Genomic DNA, 19,310 nt, shown 5'->3' with positions numbered 1-19,310 from the left:
TTAATGTACCCTTAATTTTTTAGAGCCCAGTGGTCTCAAGCAAGCAAGCAAGGTTGCCTTCTACAACCCGGGATGGAGATGTGTGTTTATGGTGTACCAACCACACATGCCGAGCACCTGCTCTGTACAGGGCGCCAAGAGAGAAAGAAGACTTTCCATATCCCCCCACAATATGCCCAGCCACCGTGCGGGGCTGCAATTACAGCCCACGTCTCCCTGCGGCAGAGTCGAAATGAAGCCCACCTGCCTGACCTCAGACTCCCCGTGGCACTGACCTTTCTTAGTGGTGAGTTATGTGCCCCAATGTCCCCAAGGAGAGGACACAGCAGAAGTCACAGAGAAGGGGACAGAGAACACTGCAGCTCTCCTGAGGGGGGTGCGGATGAAATAGCAAGGGGAGGCATGCTGGGCAGAGCCAGTAGGAGAGCACCGCCCATTCCCCCCCCCACCCCCCCTCAGCTGGGTGCCGTCCTGCGGCTCCCGGGCCACCTCTACCTGGATGGGGTCTGGCCTGCAGTCCCCGCAGAGGCCTTCCTCTTAGAGAGAGGGACATCAGGGCTAAGAAAAGACAGCAGGAAGTGTGTCCAAATGTTATTAATTAATTAATGATGTTTGGGGGTTGGATGTTGTCTTTTGTTAGTTTTCAGTCTTTTCCAACTTTTCTGAAGCTTGTCTATTACTCTCCTTTTTAAAAATTGTGGTAAAAAGCACATCACCTGAAATGCACCATTGTGGCCATTTTTAAGTGTTCAGTTCAGTGGTGTCCACATTTTTGGGTACAGATCTCCAGGACTTCATATCTTGCAAAACTCATCGTTTAGTTGTTTTATTTATTTATTTATTTATTTGGCTGTGTTGGGTCTTTGTTGCCGCGCGCGGGCTTTCTCTAGTTATGGCGAGCGGGGGTTACTCTTTGTTGCGATGCGCGGGGTCTAGGCACACGGGCTTCAGTAGTTGTGGCTCGCGGGCTCTAGAGCGCAGGCTCAGTAGTTATGGCGCATGGGCTTAGTTGCTCCGTGGCATGTGGGATCTTTCAGGACCAGGGCTCGAACCCGTGTCCCCTGCATTGTCAGGCGGATTCTTAACCGCTGTGCCACCAGGGAAGCCCCATCTTTGGTTTTTAATGGAAAAATAATATAAAGACTATATTTAAAAATACTACCTGCCCAAGGCCAGTCCTGAAAGCTGCTGGACCTCAGCTCGTTTAAAAAACCCTGGTGAAGGCATGTCTCCTCACCTCCCCTTCCCCAGCCCCTGATGGGAACCCTCCAGAGCTGGTCTCAGTTGGCGGCCCCCGGACCCCCACCCCATCCAGCACTGTGTCCCTTCCACCCTCCTCACTGATGGCTGCTGCCTCTGCCCCAGCCCCGCACACCCTGCCTGTGTGTTTGAGATAAGGGGCCGGGGTGGGGGGAAGCTCTGGACACCTGGCTGCAGAGCCCTTGACCCCCATGTGCTGCAGAGGGAGAAACGGGCTCCGTGGTCACACAGCTTGTCAGGTGGTCACGGGGGACCAGATCCCATGGTTCTCTCACCCCATTCAGAGCCCATCCTTTTACAAGAAGCTGAAGCTGGGGATCAGAGAAAGTGGTCAGGATGGAGCTGACTCCACGTTTCGGAAAATAAGGAATGCAGAGGGTGAGGCTTGGCTGGTAAAAGCCATTGGGTTCGTTACGGGTGAGACATTGTTCCTCTTTGCTACAGAACGTGGTAACAATTCTGTTACCATCCGATCACATCTGTTATAAATTTGATTTTCTAGACAGCTTTATACATGAATTTCTTCTTCATTGTGCACTTCCTGGATACATGCTCACTACTTCCTTAAAAACAGATGACTCAGGACTATCAGATTGCATTTTAGGTGAGCTGGGTTTTGTCTGATGTAACTTAGGATGGGTGTTGATCAGTCGTAGGATGTGAGAGCTGGCAGGGAATTTAAAGACAGTCTGGTCCTACTCACTCACCTGCAAATGAGGAGACTGACTTGTCTGAATCTCGAGCTTCCAGGAGGCAGGGTTGAGCATCTCCTCAGAGTTTCAATTCACTTCCCGCGCGCGCGTAGAACAAAACAGGCTGCAGTCACCCTCTGTGGGGCCTTCCTCTGGCCCTCCATGGGTTTACCATCACACATCCCACCCTGTCTGGACTCTTGTCTAGAAAAGGCACAGAAAACAGAGTTGTACTTTTGTTCCCAACCCTGCACAAGATCGGCCGAGGTGGGGTGTGTGTGTGGGGGGGTGCCTGTCACCTGTTCACCACCGTCCGGATGAACCCAACACAGAGGCAGGTGGGGCGGTCAGAGCTGCGAGCGAGAGCCCAGCCTCCTTTGATGTCCAGTTGTCCTACTAGTTGGGCAGGCTGGCTGTTGACTGCATCCTAGCCAGCACAATGCCGGCACAGGACAGACACACAGCTCACGCTGGTGGGTTGGGTTGGACCCGAAGGAGCTGTGTCCCCAGCTGCCTGGTAACCATCATGGAAGGAATAGGGATTCATACGCCATCCCCACACACACTTGGCTCCTGTGGACCAAGGGAACCTGCCCTGGTTTTGAAGACCTCCAGCCTTTGGAAGCCCTTCGGGGACATCCTCCTTGTCCCTGGGAGCTGCCATCCTGGCCTCTGGCCACTCCACACTCCTCTGACCCTCTCTGTCCCCAGTCAGGAAGCAAAGCCCATCACCATGCCATCACCTAGAGAGCCCTGGGACTGTTGCCGGCTGGCTGTGCTCCCCACTGGCCGGCTAAATCCTTCAGTTCATCCTCCACCACCACAATTTCACTTGCAGTTTCCAAACCGACGGGAGAGTTGAAAGAACAATCCCGAAGCAAAATGCACGCCCACACCTTGTCTGGGCTGGGCTGTGTGAACACTCAGCCACATTTCTTCCCCTCTGAGCACACACGCCCACCCTTCCTATGAAGCACGTGAAGGCAGGCTGCCTGTACCCCCGACATCTCATTATCACACTTAAAATAACATCGGTTAGACATGCTCCACGCTCCACACCTGTTCTCCAAAGGCCTGTTGGAGATGAAAACAACCGCAGCACTTGGATCCCATCAGGGCTGCTGTCTCTCCGTCGCGGTTCTTTCCCCTCCCTTCATCTTTTTAAAATCCTGAACAATCTTTGTGGCTTTATTCTGAACTCTCTTCGAGTTTCCCAGATCTTCTGTAATCAGATTTACACAGAAATAAAAGGCCCTGCACTCCGTGGCTTGCTCAGCCAGCAAGGCAGCCCCCCCGGAGGCCCCCACTCTGGCCACCTTCCCTGTTGAGAAAGGGAGGCTCTTCATCATAAAGTAAAACTCGAGGTGGTTGCAGCTGTTTGAGATGCTGAGCCTGGAAAGGCTGGTCTCATTTTTCAATGGAATAACTGAAATCCGTGAGGCAGGGGCAGCTCATCAGGCAGAGGGCCGAATGGTCTAACCCGCACACCACCCCGAGCATTAGGTGCTCTGTGACCCTGTGTTACAGGGTCTGGGTCTCTGGCCCGGCTGTGATCACGTGAGGGATGCAGTCAGGCCCTGACCTCCGGGGGCCTCGCACTGGGCAGGGCCGCAGCCCCTGGGCCTCTGGAATAAGTGTTCCTCTCACATCCACTTGGCCTGTGAGCCTGGTGTTCTGGTTGGTCAAATATTTGTTTAAATACTATATATGAAATACGACTTTTCCAAAGAATTAGAACCCAAGAAAATTTACTTTCCTAGACAGCACGACGGGGGCCAGTATATAATAGGTCTGCAGGTTCCACTCATAACCAGGACCCTCAGGTGGACCCACCAGCCACATTCAGGCTCCACGGACACGGGCCCAGGGCCCACTCGCTAGATGAGCAGGACCTGAGCTCCCCTTTGCAGAACTTCCAGGGAGGGAGCTTTGACAGCTTCAAAATGGCTTTGTTGAAGGTGCAGATGGTGGAAAAGCCCAAGAGTCAGCTCAGAGCCTCGGCACTCGGCACTCGGTGGCCCCTTCCCTCTCGTCCCAGGAATCGACACCCCACCCCCCTGGCCCCGCTCCACGGCACTGCCCAGCCTCCACTCCCTGTCCCAGCACCTGCCCCTGCCTGACAGAGCACAGGTAGACAGCCACTCCCATCCCAAGCACCGTCCTTTGTCCACCAAGAGTCACATCACATAGAAGCACAATGGTCCCATGTCATTACACTTGTCAAAACCTAGGGTTTTAGCTGCAAATAAGGCCACAGGTGGCTATCACCAGCCTGGTCCCAGAGCTTGACCTGGTCCCTTGGTGTCTTTCTCCAGGGGCTCCTCAGGATTTGGAGAGGACAGGATGGAACCTACCTCCCCATCACCATGACTTTCAGACACGGGCAGGGAGCAGTGAGACCTGTCCCCAGGGTTGGGGGGCTTTTTCCCACCTATATCCAGACCTGGGCAGTGGCCCCAGGTCCTTACCCCGCGTGGTGACCATGGAGGAAACAGGGCAGGGCGAGGGGCTGTGGGAGGTGGAAAGCGAGCAGACAGGAGGTGAGGACCCAAAACTCTGTCCAGACGGGGCCCTGGGTGGTGCCCCTCCCACTTGGGGCCACCGGGACCTCAGGACTCCCTGCCCAGACATCCCTGAGCTTGCTTCAGGGCCCCCTCCTCCCACTAGTGACTGTGACACAGAATGTGGCCCAGGGATGGCCATAGTTGGGGGGGGGGAGAAGAGATGGACCGAGGGCTGGTGTGCACAGGAGATGCTTCCCGCGTGGGACGCAGGAAAGGTTTCCGCAAGCCTGATTTGTAGCTCCTGTGTCTTTAGCCTGCCTGTGCCCTTGCTTGGGCCCCGTCCATGTTAGGAGCAGGGGACCCTTTCACTCCCACCTGCCTTAGCGGCAGTGACACCTAAACTTGGAGGGGTGGCGTGCAGATTCTGTACAAAAGCGTCTAGCACTGAGTCCTCGTCACCTCCCCCTCCCCCCTCATGGTGCAGGGGGCAGGCTGTGCCGCTGGTCAGCAGGGAGAGCCCATCAGAAACTCCAGTAAATCAGCCTCCCCCCCATCAAATCCAGGTGTCCCTGAGGCCATGCCGACACCTATTCTCTGGCTCCAGTGAACACTTTGGACTCAAATTCCACCCAAGGACTAGCTTTGGTGAGGTGGCCATTTCAACAAAGCACTGGAGCTGCTGACGTGAGCACTTCTCTTTACTCAGGGGCTTGATTCCGCAGGGACTGAGCAACCAGGCTCTTCCAGGAACCACAGGCCCTCCCTCCACTCCCTGCACCAGACTCAGCACCAGCACACAGATAAAGGGAACATTTCTTTGGAGTCAATAATTAAATTGAGCGATGGCAACATGCAGGCTAAGCAAGGGTGCTTGCTGGGTTGTCTCGGGTCCTGACTGGGGGCATGGGCAGGGCTGTGCCCCCTAACCTGCTTCCCCAGGTGCCCTGTGTGTAAAGAGAGGTATGGGAACCTACAGGAAGGCAGAGAAGCAGCACTGCAGGGGAGGGTGAGGGGGACAGGGCAGGGATCTTAAGGTTAAAGAAACTGACCCCTGAAATTGGGAACGTTTGAAAAACTCCAGAAGAAAACATTTTAAGTTCTCCACTTCTTTCAAACCACACACACACACACACACACACACACACACGTGGCACACAGGAGGCATTTGTGGCACAGAAATACCTGTGAGCCCCGCCTGGCCAGCTGGGCTGCCCACAGGAGTGGCCTGGAGAATCCTGGGTGTCAGGTGGAGCTGTGCCCCTGGGAGGCTGGCAGCGGGGGCCCAGGCTGCTGGGGTGACAGCCCCTGCGGGTTGAGGACCACTGAGAAGGTAGGGTGGGGGACCCAGAACCCTGATGCCAGCAGCTAAGGAGTAAAGACTTTACCTGCTGGAGGGGCTGTGGGCAAACACTGGGGAAGGGGAGGGCGGGGGTTCAGAAAGGTTGGGATGCACCTTGTAAAAGGAACAGGAAACCAAGCTTTGCACAGAAGAACTGTCTCCTGGGCCGGGGGAGGGCTTAGCTCATTCCACAGGGAACCCCCAACTTTCCGTGGCCCCAGCGGAGAGAGAAGACACACGAGCTCCATAAGATTGAAGTTTCCTCCCTCCTCCAGCTTCGCAGTTATTCACACGCAGGAGATCCGCGTCCAGACCCCCTCCCAACAGCAAGGGAGGCCCCGACCCAGCGATGGGGAAAGTGAGGGAACCAGGCGGACAGCCCAGACCCCTGCCCCTTCAAAGAGCCTTTCCTCCCAGATTACGGATGGAGAGGCTGCGTAAACTGTGCAGGGGTGTGTGTGTGTGTGTGTGTGTGTGTGTGTGTGTGTGTTCGTTTTCAGGTCCAGCCATGTGTTCACTTTAATCAAACTCCATCACACACTGTTCCAAGTGCTCAGAACCTAAGGGCACCTGTATTTCGAGACGGAGATACAGTAGGGCGGAGACGTAAGAACCCGTGCCGGAGCCTGAGTCGGGGGGCGGGGGTCAGAGTCGCCCCGAAAAACTCCACTCCCGTGTCCCACAGCCCTCTACACGCTGGGTTTGAACCCGTGGCGGGCGGGAACCATAAGCACCCCTAGGCCTGCGGTCCGGGAACCCGCGAGGGGTCTCCGGTTTCCCTCCGCGCGGGGCAGCGAAGGGGTGGGGAGAGAGCTTGTCCTTCCCGTCCGCCGCCCGCCCGCTGAGTCTCCGCCCCGACCCACTCGGGTGGGCGCCCCAAGGACCGGCTCTTTCCCGGACCGGCCCCCCAGCAGGGGTCCCTCCACTGTCCCCGGTCTGTTCTCCCTTCTGGGACCGCGCAGGGTCGAGGCGGCCCGGGAAGAACGGGCCCTGGGCTCCGGCGCGCAGGCTGCGGGGAGGAGCGGAGGGAGGCGCACAGACCGCTGGGGGCCCTGGGTGGGGGTAAGGGGAAGGCGCAAGGACCGCGGGGGCGAGGGGGTGTGAGGCGGCAGCTGGGAAGACCCGGCCTGGCCCGGGGAGATGGGGGAGGGCGCACGGGGGGCGGGGGCGGAGGGGGCGAGGCCGGGGGGGGGCGGGCCCGGCCATTGGCCAGGGCGGCTGGGGGAGGGTCGGGGAGGGGCGGCTGGCGCCGAGTCCAGGGCGCCGAGCGGCTGGGCCCGCAGTCGCCGCGCTGTCCGAGCAGCGAGCGCCGAGCTCGCGTCATGAGGGAGATCGTGCACATCCAAGCGGGCCAGTGCGGGAACCAGATCGGCACCAAGGTGGGCGCGGGCCGGGCCGGGCTCCCTGCGGGTGGGCGGCCCGCCCCTCCCTAATCCCTCGGGCCGGGGCAGCGCGGGAGGACCGGCGCGGCCGAGGGGGATGTCACCGCGGGACCCGGCCCTGCTCCCCGTCCCCGCGGCCCCGGAGCGCCCGCTGGCAGCTCAGGCGCGCCTGGAATTCTGCGGCCGCTCCCCGCGCGCCGCCCGCCTACCGGGCCGGCCCTAGGGGAGCCGCGGGTGCCAGGGCCCCGGGCTGACCGTCTGTCCTCCGCCCCGCCCTTTGCAAGTTTTGGGAAGTGATCAGCGACGAACATGGCATCGACCCTGCTGGAGGCTACGTGGGTGACTCGACGCTGCAACTGGAGAGGATCAACGTCTACTACAATGAGTCATCGTGTGAGTGGCGCGGCGCGACCCCGCCCTTCCCCCATCCCCGGCCATCCCTCTCTGGGACCCCGGCATCGCCCTGTGGAACCCCGGCCATGCTCCCCCTCCCCAACCCGCGGGGCCGCCCGGCGCGTGGGTGGCTCACCCTGGAAAAATCCTCCCAGCTGTAGCCGGACGCCGGGCTCCTCCCTCGCTCGGGGCGGGAAATCCGACGTCGGTTGATTTCAAACAGCATCTCGTCCTCCCCGGCGGGTCTGAGCTCTTGAAGCGGACCCGCTGCTGTTGTGATATCAGCTTAGTGGGTCATGTCCGGCTCTTATTAAAATTTATTTTATCTTTTAAAATTTTATTTCTTAAAGTTTTTGGCTAAAACTTTGAAAAACACTCCCTCAAATGATTTTTCTGGCCCTTTGCAGACCTCCAAAAAGACTTTACATCCCCTGCAAGCTGCAACTACAGACAGAGAGCGTCATTATCTGGTGGAGTTTAGTAAAAATTCCAGGTTGTGGTTTATCCAAGTTTGAGAATAGTATCACCCTTGTCCTGGGTAGCTACATCTATATGGTGGTTACATTATACTTTATTTTTGTAACAACGTTTATTATAAAAGTGATACATGCCCTTCACAAGACAACATAAAACTAAGACATTGAAAGAACACCCAGGAAGTGACAGGAGCTGCCCTTCCATACACATGTGTCCCCAGCCCCAGAGATAATCACGCTCTGTCTTTGGAGTTACTACTGCTTGTCCACATGAGAGCTGGGAAGAACAGGACACATAAATTACTGGGCTTTAAAAAGGTCTGGAACAGCAGGACACGGATGGTGAGATTCCTGGATGGAACTGAGAAGAGGGCAATATACATGGCACTTGCTGGTCACCCTCAGGCCTAGCCTGGTGACATTCTTTCTTCAGCTTGGGTGTGTGCGTAGCAGGATGGGTTGTAGAGCAGTTCCCAATGCAGTCCTAGTGACCCCACCCTCATGGAGACAGTTTCTTGCCCAGCTGGTGTGAGCATGTGCTTACAGATGAAACGGCACACGGCCACACTTGTCCATAAATGAGACAGTCTCCCGGGAAACAGCCGTGGATGCACCTGGAACAGGTGCTCAGACTCACTCGTGTGTTCACGTGTGTGTGAGGGAGGGAGGTGCCAAAGTGTCCCAGCAGCTCTGCCACTCGCTGCAAGTACGATTTCCGTGGAGCTAAAAAGTAGAACTGCCCACGGGTAAGAACTGGAAAATACAGGCGGCAGGAGGTCGGGAGACCTCGTTTCTCATCCTGCCTTTTCCAGGAACTTCCTGTGCCCTGTACCGGGCTGGCTTCCTCATCCGGACAAGTCCGCGGTGGACTGTGTTCTCTGGGGCTCCCCTCCCCCAGGGCTGAGATTCTGTGGCTCTAAGAAAGCCCGCTCTGTACATCTCAGGCGGCTGTGCTGGTGGGACTTGCTCCCGGGAAGTCCATTGCCTTAGGAACCAGAGACTGACCCTTGTGGGTGGGCTCTGTTCTCTTCCAGCTCAGAAGTATGTGCCCAGGGCCGCCCTGGTGGACTTGGAGCCGGGCACCATGGACAGTGTGCGGTCTGGGCCTTTCGGGCAGCTCTTCCGGCCTGACAACTTCATCTTCGGTAGGTTCTGTCTTTCCTGCTTTCTTCTTCCTCTTATTTGTTTATTTATTTATTTATTTATTTTGCAGTACGCGGGCCTCTCCCTTGGCGGAGCACAGGCTCCGGACGCGCAGGCTTAGCGGCCATGGCTCACGGGCCCAGCCGCTCCACGGCATGTGGGATCTTCCCAGACCGGGGCACGAACTCGTGTCCCCTGCATTGGCAGGTGGACTCTCAACCACTGCGCCACCAGGGAAGCCCCCTCTTTTTTATTTTTTAAACATCCAGCTAATTTGGGTGCAAGATTAAAAACATCACGTGGTGTAGAAAAGCTTAGAATGGAAATCAGCAGTCCCAGCCCCATCATAGGCAGCTTCTTTAAGAAAAGTACCCTCTGGGCTTCCCTGGTGGCGCAGTGGTTGAGAGTCCGCCTGCCGATGCAGGGGACACGGGTTCGTGCCCCGTTCCGGGATGATCCCACATGCTGCAGAGCGGCTGGGCCCGTGAGCCATGGCCGCTGAGCCTGCGCGTCCGGAGCCTGTGCTCCGCCAAGGGAGAGGCCACAACAGTGAGAGGCCCGCGTACCACACACAAAAAAAAAAAAAAAAAAAAGAAAAGTACCCTCTTGGGGAAAAGTAACCTTTGATTCTCTAAATGAAATGCTTACTGGTGATAGTTCTTGATTTTGAAAATTTTTAGATATTAACTTCTTTTTCCCTCTCATAAATGACTATCCTAATATGGTAATAATTTGTCTTTGGTTTTTATGTTGCTCATCTTTTAACTTCAGTGTGTTTATATTTCTTCTTCCATCATCTATAGACAGTTGTTCTGCTTTCTTTCCAAAGGTTGGTGCCATGTGAATTTATTAGTTTTGTTGGATTTGGGCAAATCTTCCTTCCCCCTTCCTCCACCCAGAAAATGATGGCAGCGCCTGTTCCCCTGCAAACTCCTAAAGAAATTATATCAAATTAAACGAAGTGGCACTGTTAGTGTGACCAGCCTCTTTCACCTTGGAGCCATGGTTTTGGGAGTCAAGGTTACTTCAAAGTGTACAAGAGGAGGCAGAAACTTGGAAGATTTTATTGGTACATGAATTGATTCCCTTGTATTAGAATCAGGCAGTGACCTGTTATAAAGGTAGAGCAAGATACCTTCAGCAAGGTACATATTCACGAAGTTTATGAGTCCTCTTGGTATCATCCCCTTCCCCATCACAATGACAACCTACACAGGCAATGGGACAGGCGAAGCTTCTGACAATTTGTTCAAGGGTTTTTGTCACCTTTGATATTTCAAATAGACCAGGACGAAGGTCTCTGGTGCCCCTTTTATTACATCAAAAAATCTAAATTACCAGTATTTTTATAGTCTACAAATGGGGACATTTATATTCTTTACCTTTTGCTGAACTAGACTTTACATAATTGTTCTCAAGCAAAGATGCTTCAAGATCCTACCATCCAATATGGTAGCCACTAGCTACATGTGGCTATTTAAATTTAATTGAAGTTAAATAAAGTCAGGCTACTTCCTCAGTTGTACTCGACACACCCAGTGCTCAATAGCCAAGTGTGGCTAGTGGCTGCCATATTGGCCAGTGCAAAGATACAACAGTCCCATCACTGCAGAAAGTTGTATCAGACAGCAGTACTCACAGCCTTAATAGAGATATTCTACCAAATTAGGGGAACAAAGATGGTACTGATGTGAAACAGCTTTAATAGAAATTTTTAAAAGTTGACACTATGTTTAACTAAGAAAATAACATGTTTGCCATGGGGCATGGAGAGGACCCAGAATGTCTGAATGCACTGTGGTGTGCTGTTAGGCTCAACAATTGTTTTTAAGTCATTCTCCAGTTAATAAAAGAGGCCGAATTGCCTGTGAATGGAGATGGTTCACCCCCATTGCCTTCAGAGTTGGTGAATTAAAAAAAACAGCATCATTCCATTTTCAGATATAGTTTGAAGTCATTTAAAAAAACCACTGACTTGAAGTAAGTGTAATTTTAAAAGTGGAAGTTCTCTGCATTTGAGTTTTAAACATGAATATGCTTTAGAAAACCCCAGTTTTTTCTTAACAAACTGCTCGTTGCATAGCAGTCATGCCTATTAGTGGGAGAGAGTTTTGTGGGACAAAGCGAAGCACCAGGAAGGTTGACCTTAGGCCTCTCTGTACGTGTAACTTTCTCTTCCAGATTCAGGGCTGGAGGGGAGTCCGGGAGCACGTAGCCCTAAGCTTTACCCCACACCCCGTGTGAGCTGGAGGTGAACCAGGGGTGGGCTCTGAGGCTCCTGGGATCTGTTGCAGTTTCGTGTTCTACAATCTGGAGCCACTGGTTAATGTCCCAACCTCTATTGCAGAAGATGTTCAACTCCTGACCCCCAAATATTTAACTGGGAACGTCTGTTGCTATGAGACAGTGGCAAAATATTTTCAGAAGCCTCCAGCTTCCTTCTTTTGTCAATGGCCGAGAAAACCTCATGGCTGATCATGCTGTAAACACCGAGGAAGCCAAGTGGATGGTGTGAGCTGGAGGGAGGGGAGGGTCAAGGCCAAGGGGCTTCACTGGCTGTGGCTGCCTGTCGCCCGGTGTCCCCACTGCACTCCGGTCATTGGTTTCCACGCTGTTTAGTGAAATCATCCTTAGTCCCTCGGGGCAGCTGAAGGTGCATCTGCTCTTCACCAAGCTCCAGACGGGAGGCTGGCCCGGCGCGTGCTGGCTTGGTGGGGAGGTGCGAGAGTCGTGGGGGCCTAGGAAGGATGTGATGGTTTTCCAGCCTCATATGAGAAGGCAGCCAGCCAGGTTTCACCATAAAGGGAGTCTGTGTTCCCGAGCGAGAATGCAGTTACCTGCTGGGGGGGAAACGCCCCAAGGGGCCGTGGCAGGACTCAAGGCTGCCCCTCTGGAGTCTGTCCATCTCTGCCCCCTGGCTCGATGGCCTCGCTGATGTCACCAGTCCTCTGCTCATAGATATTTAGCTCTTGACCTTTTCACTATTACAAACTGCTCCCTGGTGAGTCTCTGTCCACATGTCATTCTGCACGTTTTGGGTAGACTCGCTGAGTCAATGGGACCAACCTTGATCCTTGTCGCTGACTTGCCCCCTATGGAGGCCCGTCCTCATGCCCCCAGTGGCTCCAGTGTGTGTGGGAGGGCCTTGCCCCAGACCCCCGTCAGCACGGTGTTACCAAGCTTTTGAGCTCTGTCAGCTTCGTGGAGGGTAACCGAATCTCCTTATTAGTTTGCGTTTCCCTCGTGAGGAGTATGCCATGGGTTTGTTACTTGCGCTTCCCTCCCTGCGATCTGTGCGTATATCTTTGCCCTTCCTCCTAAAGGCTGTCGTTGTCCTTATGGATTTGTAGGACTTCTTTAGATGCTTCCGAAGGGATTCCCTTGGTATAAGATACGAATCACTAATAGGCAGTACATCTTAAACTTACTGAAGAATCACAGAATTTCGGTGGTTCTTCTTTTACAGACTTGCACTTTACACCACAGGGCTTAGCACTGATGAATGCTGTGCAAGATCCAAAGACATTTGAGCTAAGACTCCTTCCCCATGTGTGAGGCCGCCCCCCGGGATAACTGCAGAATCCGGGGGTGTCCGAGACCAGGCCCTGCCCCCAAGCGCCCAGAGCCTTCCTTCTGCTGTGGTGCTAGGCGGGTCTCCAGGGGCAGCCCCGGCTGTGTCACTACCACAGCTGTTTCCCCTATCGGTGCACGGGGGTGGTGGTGAATTGTTGCCACCAGCGGGTGTAGACAGAAATCAAGGGAGTGTCTTTGGCATAAGGTGGGAGAGGTCTGCACAGCATGTGCCAGCAGCGCCTTGGCCCCTCTGCTCCTCTTGTCTTCTGAGTCCACCTGACGCAGCTGAATCCCCTGCCGGCTCCACCTTCGGCAGTGGGACCACCGTGGTCTCTTTTGTTCGATATGTAGGGAAAGTTTGATAAGGGGGCTGATGGATTTATTTTTAAATTTTTTATAATACATGATTCTTTTCAAAACCAAATTTGATATACCCAAACTGAAGAAATACAAGGCCTTAAATAGCCTTCCTTGCTTCCTCAACAGCTGACCATTTTAGCGGCCCTTACACTGCCTAATTACCAGTTAATGAGAAATGGCAGTGCCTTGTCTTTTTAATTTATCTTTAAATCTCTGCATCATTTACTTTGATTTTACTGCTTTTTGTAACTTACCTTACAGTGTGCTCTAGAATTCAGTTCCAGTGGTTTCTCTAATATTCCTTAAAATGCATATTAACATATTGATTTGAGTTGAAAATTAAAGTCATGTTTTTCTGACAGAAAGTAAGTCCAATCTACAGAATCGCTCTGATAATGAGGGCTGCCTTTGCCAGTTAGGTTACATGGCCAATAGTTTTTACAACCTGAATAAGCTAAATCTGCTAAACCTAAAAATTTTGACAAAAATATATTTAAAACGTTTCGTTAAAAACCATATTTGCAAAGTTGTGTTGGAATTAAGATTTCAAAATTTCCAACCCTGTCTAAGTATATGGGACCACACAAAGAGCCTTTCATTGAAAGCATTAGGTAAGTCTTGGTGCAAAGCCTTTTGGACCAACAGAAGGAAAGTGTGATTGATGCAAGTCAGGTGTTTCCAATTCTGCTTTCCACAAAATTGAGTTTTGGGCTGAAAGATGATTAAAAATACTTTTTTTTTTCTTTTTGGCCGTGCCACGTGGCATGTGGGATAGCCAGGGAAGTCCCTAAAAATACTTTCTGATGATAGATCACCATTTGATTTTTTTTTTTTTGGTGGTATGCGGGCCTCTCACTGTTGTGGCCTCTCCAGTTGCGGAGCACAGGCTCCGGACGCGCAGGCTCAGTGGCCGTGGCTCACGGGCCCAGCCGCTCCACGGCATGTGGGATCCTCCCGGACCGGGGCACGAACCCGTGTCCCCTGCATCGGCAGGCGGACTCTCAACCACTGCGCCACCAGGGAAGCACACTGTTTGATTTTTGGCATTTAACTCTGAAGATCAAATAATTCAATGACATTGTTAGAATACAATTGATTCCATTTACATATTTATGTGAACAAGACTTCTCAGTATTTATATATGTAAAAACAAAGAAAAAGGAATAAAATGGATGCCAAATACTTCCCCGGTTGTCCAATGGTTAAGACTCTGCACTTCCACTGCAGGGGGCACAGGTTCAATCCCCGGTCAGGGAAGATCCCACGTGTGGTGTGGTGTGGCCAAAAAAAAAAAAAAGAAAAAAAAAGGATGCCAAACCTTGTCTCATTCTGGCAATATCTGATGTTCACACTTGGATAAATGAACTAATTGAAAAGAATACAGTTATTGACATTTTAAACACCTTGTGATCATAGGAATTTTTTTTTAAATCAATTTCAACTTAGGATTTATTCCTGTTTTTTTTTTGTTGGTGTTGTTGTTTTTGGCCACGCCGCGCGGCTTGTGGGATCTTAGTTCCCCGACCAGGGATCAAACCCTGGCTACGGCAGTGAATCTGCCAAGCCCTAACCACTGGACCGCCAGGGAATTCCCTGTTCCTGATTTTTACATGGACTCTGTGGGATACATTTAATAGAATGATGTATAACATGTTTGTTTTCAAAAGGGAGTATTTATAGTACCTTGGAAATTAAAATATCATTTGCAACAATTTGAATTTGCAACTATTTGAATTTGTGAAGACGTTAGATGTCAGCTTAATGTTGGGGTATGTAGTTTTTAAATATTTTCAGGGCTACAGAGCAGTGGTGTCTGAAGAGCACTGCATTACAGGAAATGCGCAGTGTCCAGACAAGCAAAAACGAAAATAAGTTCCTCCCGGTCCTCTTTGCCAGATCTTTTTAAGTGCATCCATTCAAACAAACACAGGCCTGTGTATACAGCTTGGAAAAAATGCTTTGTCTACTGATGGAGCTTCCATTTTATAACGAAGTGAACTGAAAGTTAGGATTTTAAATTGATCAGCCAACCTTTCAGATTAAAAATTTCTTCCATAAAGTAAAGTAGAAATAAGCATGTTGGGGAAAAAGCACCGTTGTTTAAAACAAACAAAAAACCCAAAACAGACTAACGAGAAGATCTCTTTCTAGTTACTTGAACTCCTTGGAAAAAATACAAAGTTTCACATGTGTTAATCTTACTACGACTGACTGGAAGCAATTTGAGGACAGGAATGACTTCCTGTGCTGGGTGTTTAATTACAGGTGCAAAATAGTGGGTGCTCAGAAACTTTTGCAACCGTAATTCTGGATGATGAACGAGAAGCCCAATTAACATGAGAAAGTATTACTGTTTCGAAAAGAAAGTATTTGTGCGTAGTACAAAATTCTGAGAGCCCAAAGGAGAGGGGAAAGCAATTTGATTTTTTGGGTTTTTTTTAGCAATTTATTTTTTAATGTATACTTTCTGTTCTCTTTGTCTTTTACCTTGTGGGAGAATTATCTACTTAAAAACAAGAATGGAATTACCAGGTCAGAACACGCGTACATCTTAAAACTGGCGGATTTTCCTTGTCTGAAGCAGCTGCCTGCCCTCCCACGCTCCTGCAGTGCTGGGGGACCGGGGCCCAACCCTCGCTCTATTATCTAATCGTTTCCTAACACACTTTAAATGTACTAATGGCCCCGCGCAGCTCCCCCCGCCCCATAGCCCTGTCGGAACCGTGTCCCCTCTCTTGCTTGACTCCAGGACAGACCGGCGCCGGGAACAACTGGGCCAAAGGCCACTACACGGAGGGCGCCGAGCTGGTGGACTCGGTCCTGGACGTGGTGCGGAAGGAGTGCGAGCACTGCGACTGCCTGCAGGGCTTCCAGCTGACCCACTCGCTGGGCGGCGGCACCGGTTCTGGGATGGGCACTCTCCTCATCAGCAAGATCCGCGAGGAGTACCCCGACCGCATCATGAACACCTTCAGCGTGATGCCCTCTCCTAAGGTGTCGGACACGGTGGTGGAGCCCTACAACGCCACCCTCTCCGTGCACCAGCTGGTGGAGAACACGGACGAGACCTACTGCATCGACAACGAGGCCCTGTACGACATCTGCTTCCGCACACTGAAACTGACCACGCCCACCTACGGGGACCTCAACCACCTGGTGTCGGCCACTATGAGCGGGGTCACCACCTCCCTGCGCTTCCCTGGCCAGCTCAACGCCGACTTGCGCAAGCTGGCCGTGAACATGGTGCCCTTCCCACGCCTGCACTTCTTCATGCCCGGCTTTGCCCCACTCACCGCCCGTGGCAGCCAGCAGTACCGGGCGCTGACAGTGCCCGAGCTCACCCAGCAGATGTTCGATGCCAAGAATATGATGGCGGCCTGTGACCCCCGCCACGGCCGCTACCTGACCGTGGCCGCCGTGTTCCGGGGCCCCATGTCCATGAAGGAGGTGGATGAGCAGATGCTGGCCATCCAGAACAAGAACAGCAGCTACTTCGTGGAGTGGATCCCCAACAACGTGAAGGTGGCCGTGTGCGACATCCCGCCGCGCGGCCTGAAGATGGCCGCCACCTTCATCGGCAACAGCACGGCCATCCAGGAGCTGTTCAAGCGCATCTCGGAGCAGTTCTCGGCCATGTTCCGGCGCAAGGCCTTCCTGCACTGGTTCACGGGTGAGGGCATGGACGAGATGGAGTTCACTGAGGCCGAGAGCAACATGAACGACCTGGTGTCCGAGTACCAGCAGTACCAGGACGCCACGGCCGACGAGGGCGAGGAAGGTTTTGAGGACGACGAGGAGGAGGTCAACGAATAGAGGCGCGTCCCTGCCTTGGACGCCGTGGCTCAGAGGTCCTTCCTCCAACCCTGGTGAGTCTCCTGGCCGCTGAGGGGAGCCCTGGTCCGAGTGTGTGGGGACGGGCCCCTCGCAGAGGCAGCGAGACTGTCCTGTCCGTCATCCGGGATGAAGGACATCAGAAGAGTGGGGACTGGCATCCCTACCCAAACATCAGACCAGAGAGGACTTGAAAGAACTCATGGGCCATAAATAAAGGGCTAAATAAATAAACTTCACCTTCTCTTAAGTGTTCAACCATGTCTGGGAATTAGGGGGTTAGAAACCGTGTGTTTCATCCTATGATGACACCTGGAGCTGCAAGGTGCCGCCTCGTACTGGACGTGCAGCTCTGAACTCGGGAACAACCTGGTCACAATAAACCCTAAGTGCCCCTCTGTCTCTCCAGCCTCTGCTTCCCCGACAGCACTCGCCCCTTACCGGGGTGCAGCCCTGACAGCTCACTCCACGCAGAGAGGGGCTTCTCTTGCGTTGGAGGCTCTCAGGCAGCCCTGAGATTCTTTAATTGGTGGCTACAGAAAGCAGCGCATCCCCAAATAAAAGCCCTTGTCCCCACTTGTACGTCCCCAGCACTTAGGCCCCCACGAATCTTTCCTGCGTACGGCCCTAGGCTAATCCACCCAGCCTCCCCTAACAACCTGGCTGAGATTTGGAGGAGCACAGGATATGACCCTCAGGCTTCCAGCCAAAGCTGGGGACACACAAGCTCAACGTGGGTGGGGGGCCAGGTGGCGGCTCTGGGAGCTGCTGTGCTTCCTTCTGGGGCTGCAGGGCCAGCAGGCAGGCCCCGCACAGGGCACAGGATCCCCCACTCCCCCCAACTCACGGTGTCTGCTCCCTAAGACGCCTTTTAGGCTCAGCCTCCATGGGGCAAGCAGGCTCACTTCCCAGGTTCTGGCTTCTTCCCCCTGGAGGGCACTGTGAGCCCAGCTGCTTCAGCCCAGGGAACACGAGCGTGTCACTCCGGGTGGAAGCATTTTAATGCTAGTGCTGGACCCCCTAACCAGCCTCCCCACCCCTCGTGGGTTCCTGAGGAACTGCTGAGCTGAGCCCCTGCCCCATGGTGGCCCTCTGTAATTGTATCCGCTGCGCCTTGGGCAAAGTGACCCACAAAACACGCAACATGGCTTGAACCGAGGTGAGATCCTGTTTTTGCAAAAATCTAACCATTTTGTGAGACTACGGTGAAAATCTCTCGCCGCCCCCATCTATGCTGGACCCTCACTAGGTCTGACGGGCCTTGGAGGAGAGACGAGTGCCCTGAGCGCCGGCTGGAGGCCAAACCCGAGTCAGGCCCCGACACACTCATGCTCCGCGGGTGTAGAGAGGAGCCGCACTGAGGCCGCAGCAGCCACTCCGGGCCCCACTGGCCGCCGGCCATGCAGCACCTCATACAGCAGCGCAGGGGAGATGTGGGTCACCACCCGAGCGCCATCAGGCCTGATTCACGACTGGCACCACCCAGGAGGCTCAGCAGGGGTGGCGCACACTAGCCCCCCCTCTGCAGGGCTGTCCTCCTCACCTCACAGCCTCACTCAACAAGCGCCCAGAGCATCCCGTGAGGAAGGGAAGGGAGGCTGTGATCGGTACCCCTGCAGCCCCAGCTCCCGGGATGCTGTGATGCTGTTAGTGCTTCTGTGGCCTGGTGAGCTGGAGTATGGAAGAGCGGTCCCAGGATGGGCGGGAGGGCGGGGGCTACCCGGGCCACCTGCCACCCCATCGGTCCAGTGCTCCTCCAGGACGCCAGCCGGTTCTGTGCCTGAAACCTGACAAGTCACGTCCCACAACACATCTGCGTCAAGAACACACAAGCAAGTTGGAATAACGCTAAAGGAGACAGCTAAAAAGTATTAAAAATGCAGAAATATGTGGTGCCTCCAAGTCCAAATAATGGCACTTGAAGACCTACATCTTCTTTGGGCCACCTTCTGGCGAGTTCTGACCTAGGTCTGTGGCACTGTGGACTCTGGCTTTTCTGGAACCACAACAGCACATCACTCCCTTCTAACAGTAACAGTGACCTCGCGGAAGGCGCAAGGCTTCCCAGCCCAGTGGCGGTGCCCTGCAGTCCAGCCTGCCAGCCCACAGTCCAGTGGTGGTTATACATCCGCTGCAGACCCACACGTGAGACCAAGGCCCGGTCATGGTCAGCCGAGTGAGGATGTGCTGTCACGGGCTCACTGACTCACTTGGGCCAACACACTTCACACCCCGAGTTCATCCTCCAGGATGAACAAATCTAGACTTCCTGAGCATCTTGTGGGAGCTGAAGAGAACCACAAACCTGAGACCCTAACAGTGACATCATTCAATTCCTTCCCGTTACGTTTTCTGAG

General features: G+C 53.5%; 1 protein-coding gene and 1 long non-coding RNA gene across 2 annotated transcripts; one reads left to right on the top strand and one right to left on the bottom strand.

The window, feature by feature from the left end:
• Positions 1–856: 856 nt before the first annotated feature.
• Positions 857–7,744, bottom strand: LOC132436126 (uncharacterized). The gene is made up of 3 exons (XR_009521716.1): positions 7,707–7,744; positions 1,968–2,156; positions 857–1,111 (listed from the first exon to the last, which is right to left on the bottom strand). It is a non-coding gene; the product is annotated as an uncharacterized lncRNA (long non-coding RNA).
• Positions 7,045–17,331, top strand: TUBB6 (tubulin beta 6 class V). Its single transcript, XM_060028638.1, has 4 exons — positions 7,045–7,174; positions 7,462–7,570; positions 9,081–9,191; positions 15,872–17,331. The coding sequence occupies exons 1-4, from the start codon at positions 7,118–7,120 to the stop codon at positions 16,933–16,935; spliced, it is 1,341 nt and encodes a 446-aa protein (XP_059884621.1). The 5' UTR covers positions 7,045–7,117; the 3' UTR covers positions 16,936–17,331.
• Positions 17,332–19,310: the final 1,979 nt, after the last annotated feature.

This window comes from Delphinus delphis, chromosome 13 (assembly GCF_949987515.2).
Source record: "Delphinus delphis chromosome 13, mDelDel1.2, whole genome shotgun sequence".
Classification (NCBI taxonomy): Eukaryota; Metazoa; Chordata; class Mammalia; order Artiodactyla; family Delphinidae; genus Delphinus; species Delphinus delphis.
The sequence above is the reverse complement of the archived record's forward strand: the minus strand, read 5'-3'. Positions and strand labels throughout refer to the sequence as shown.

Coding starts and splice junctions, on each gene's coding strand:
- TUBB6 (XM_060028638.1), top strand. CDS start 7,118: ATGAGGGAGATCGTGCACATCCAAGCGGGCCAGTGCGGGAACCAGATC. Junction 7,571..9,080: donor CTACTACAATGAGTCATCGT/GTGAGTGGCGCG, acceptor GTTCTCTTCCAG/CTCAGAAGTATGTGCCCAGG. Junction 9,192..15,871: donor GCCTGACAACTTCATCTTCG/GTAGGTTCTGTC, acceptor GCTTGACTCCAG/GACAGACCGGCGCCGGGAAC.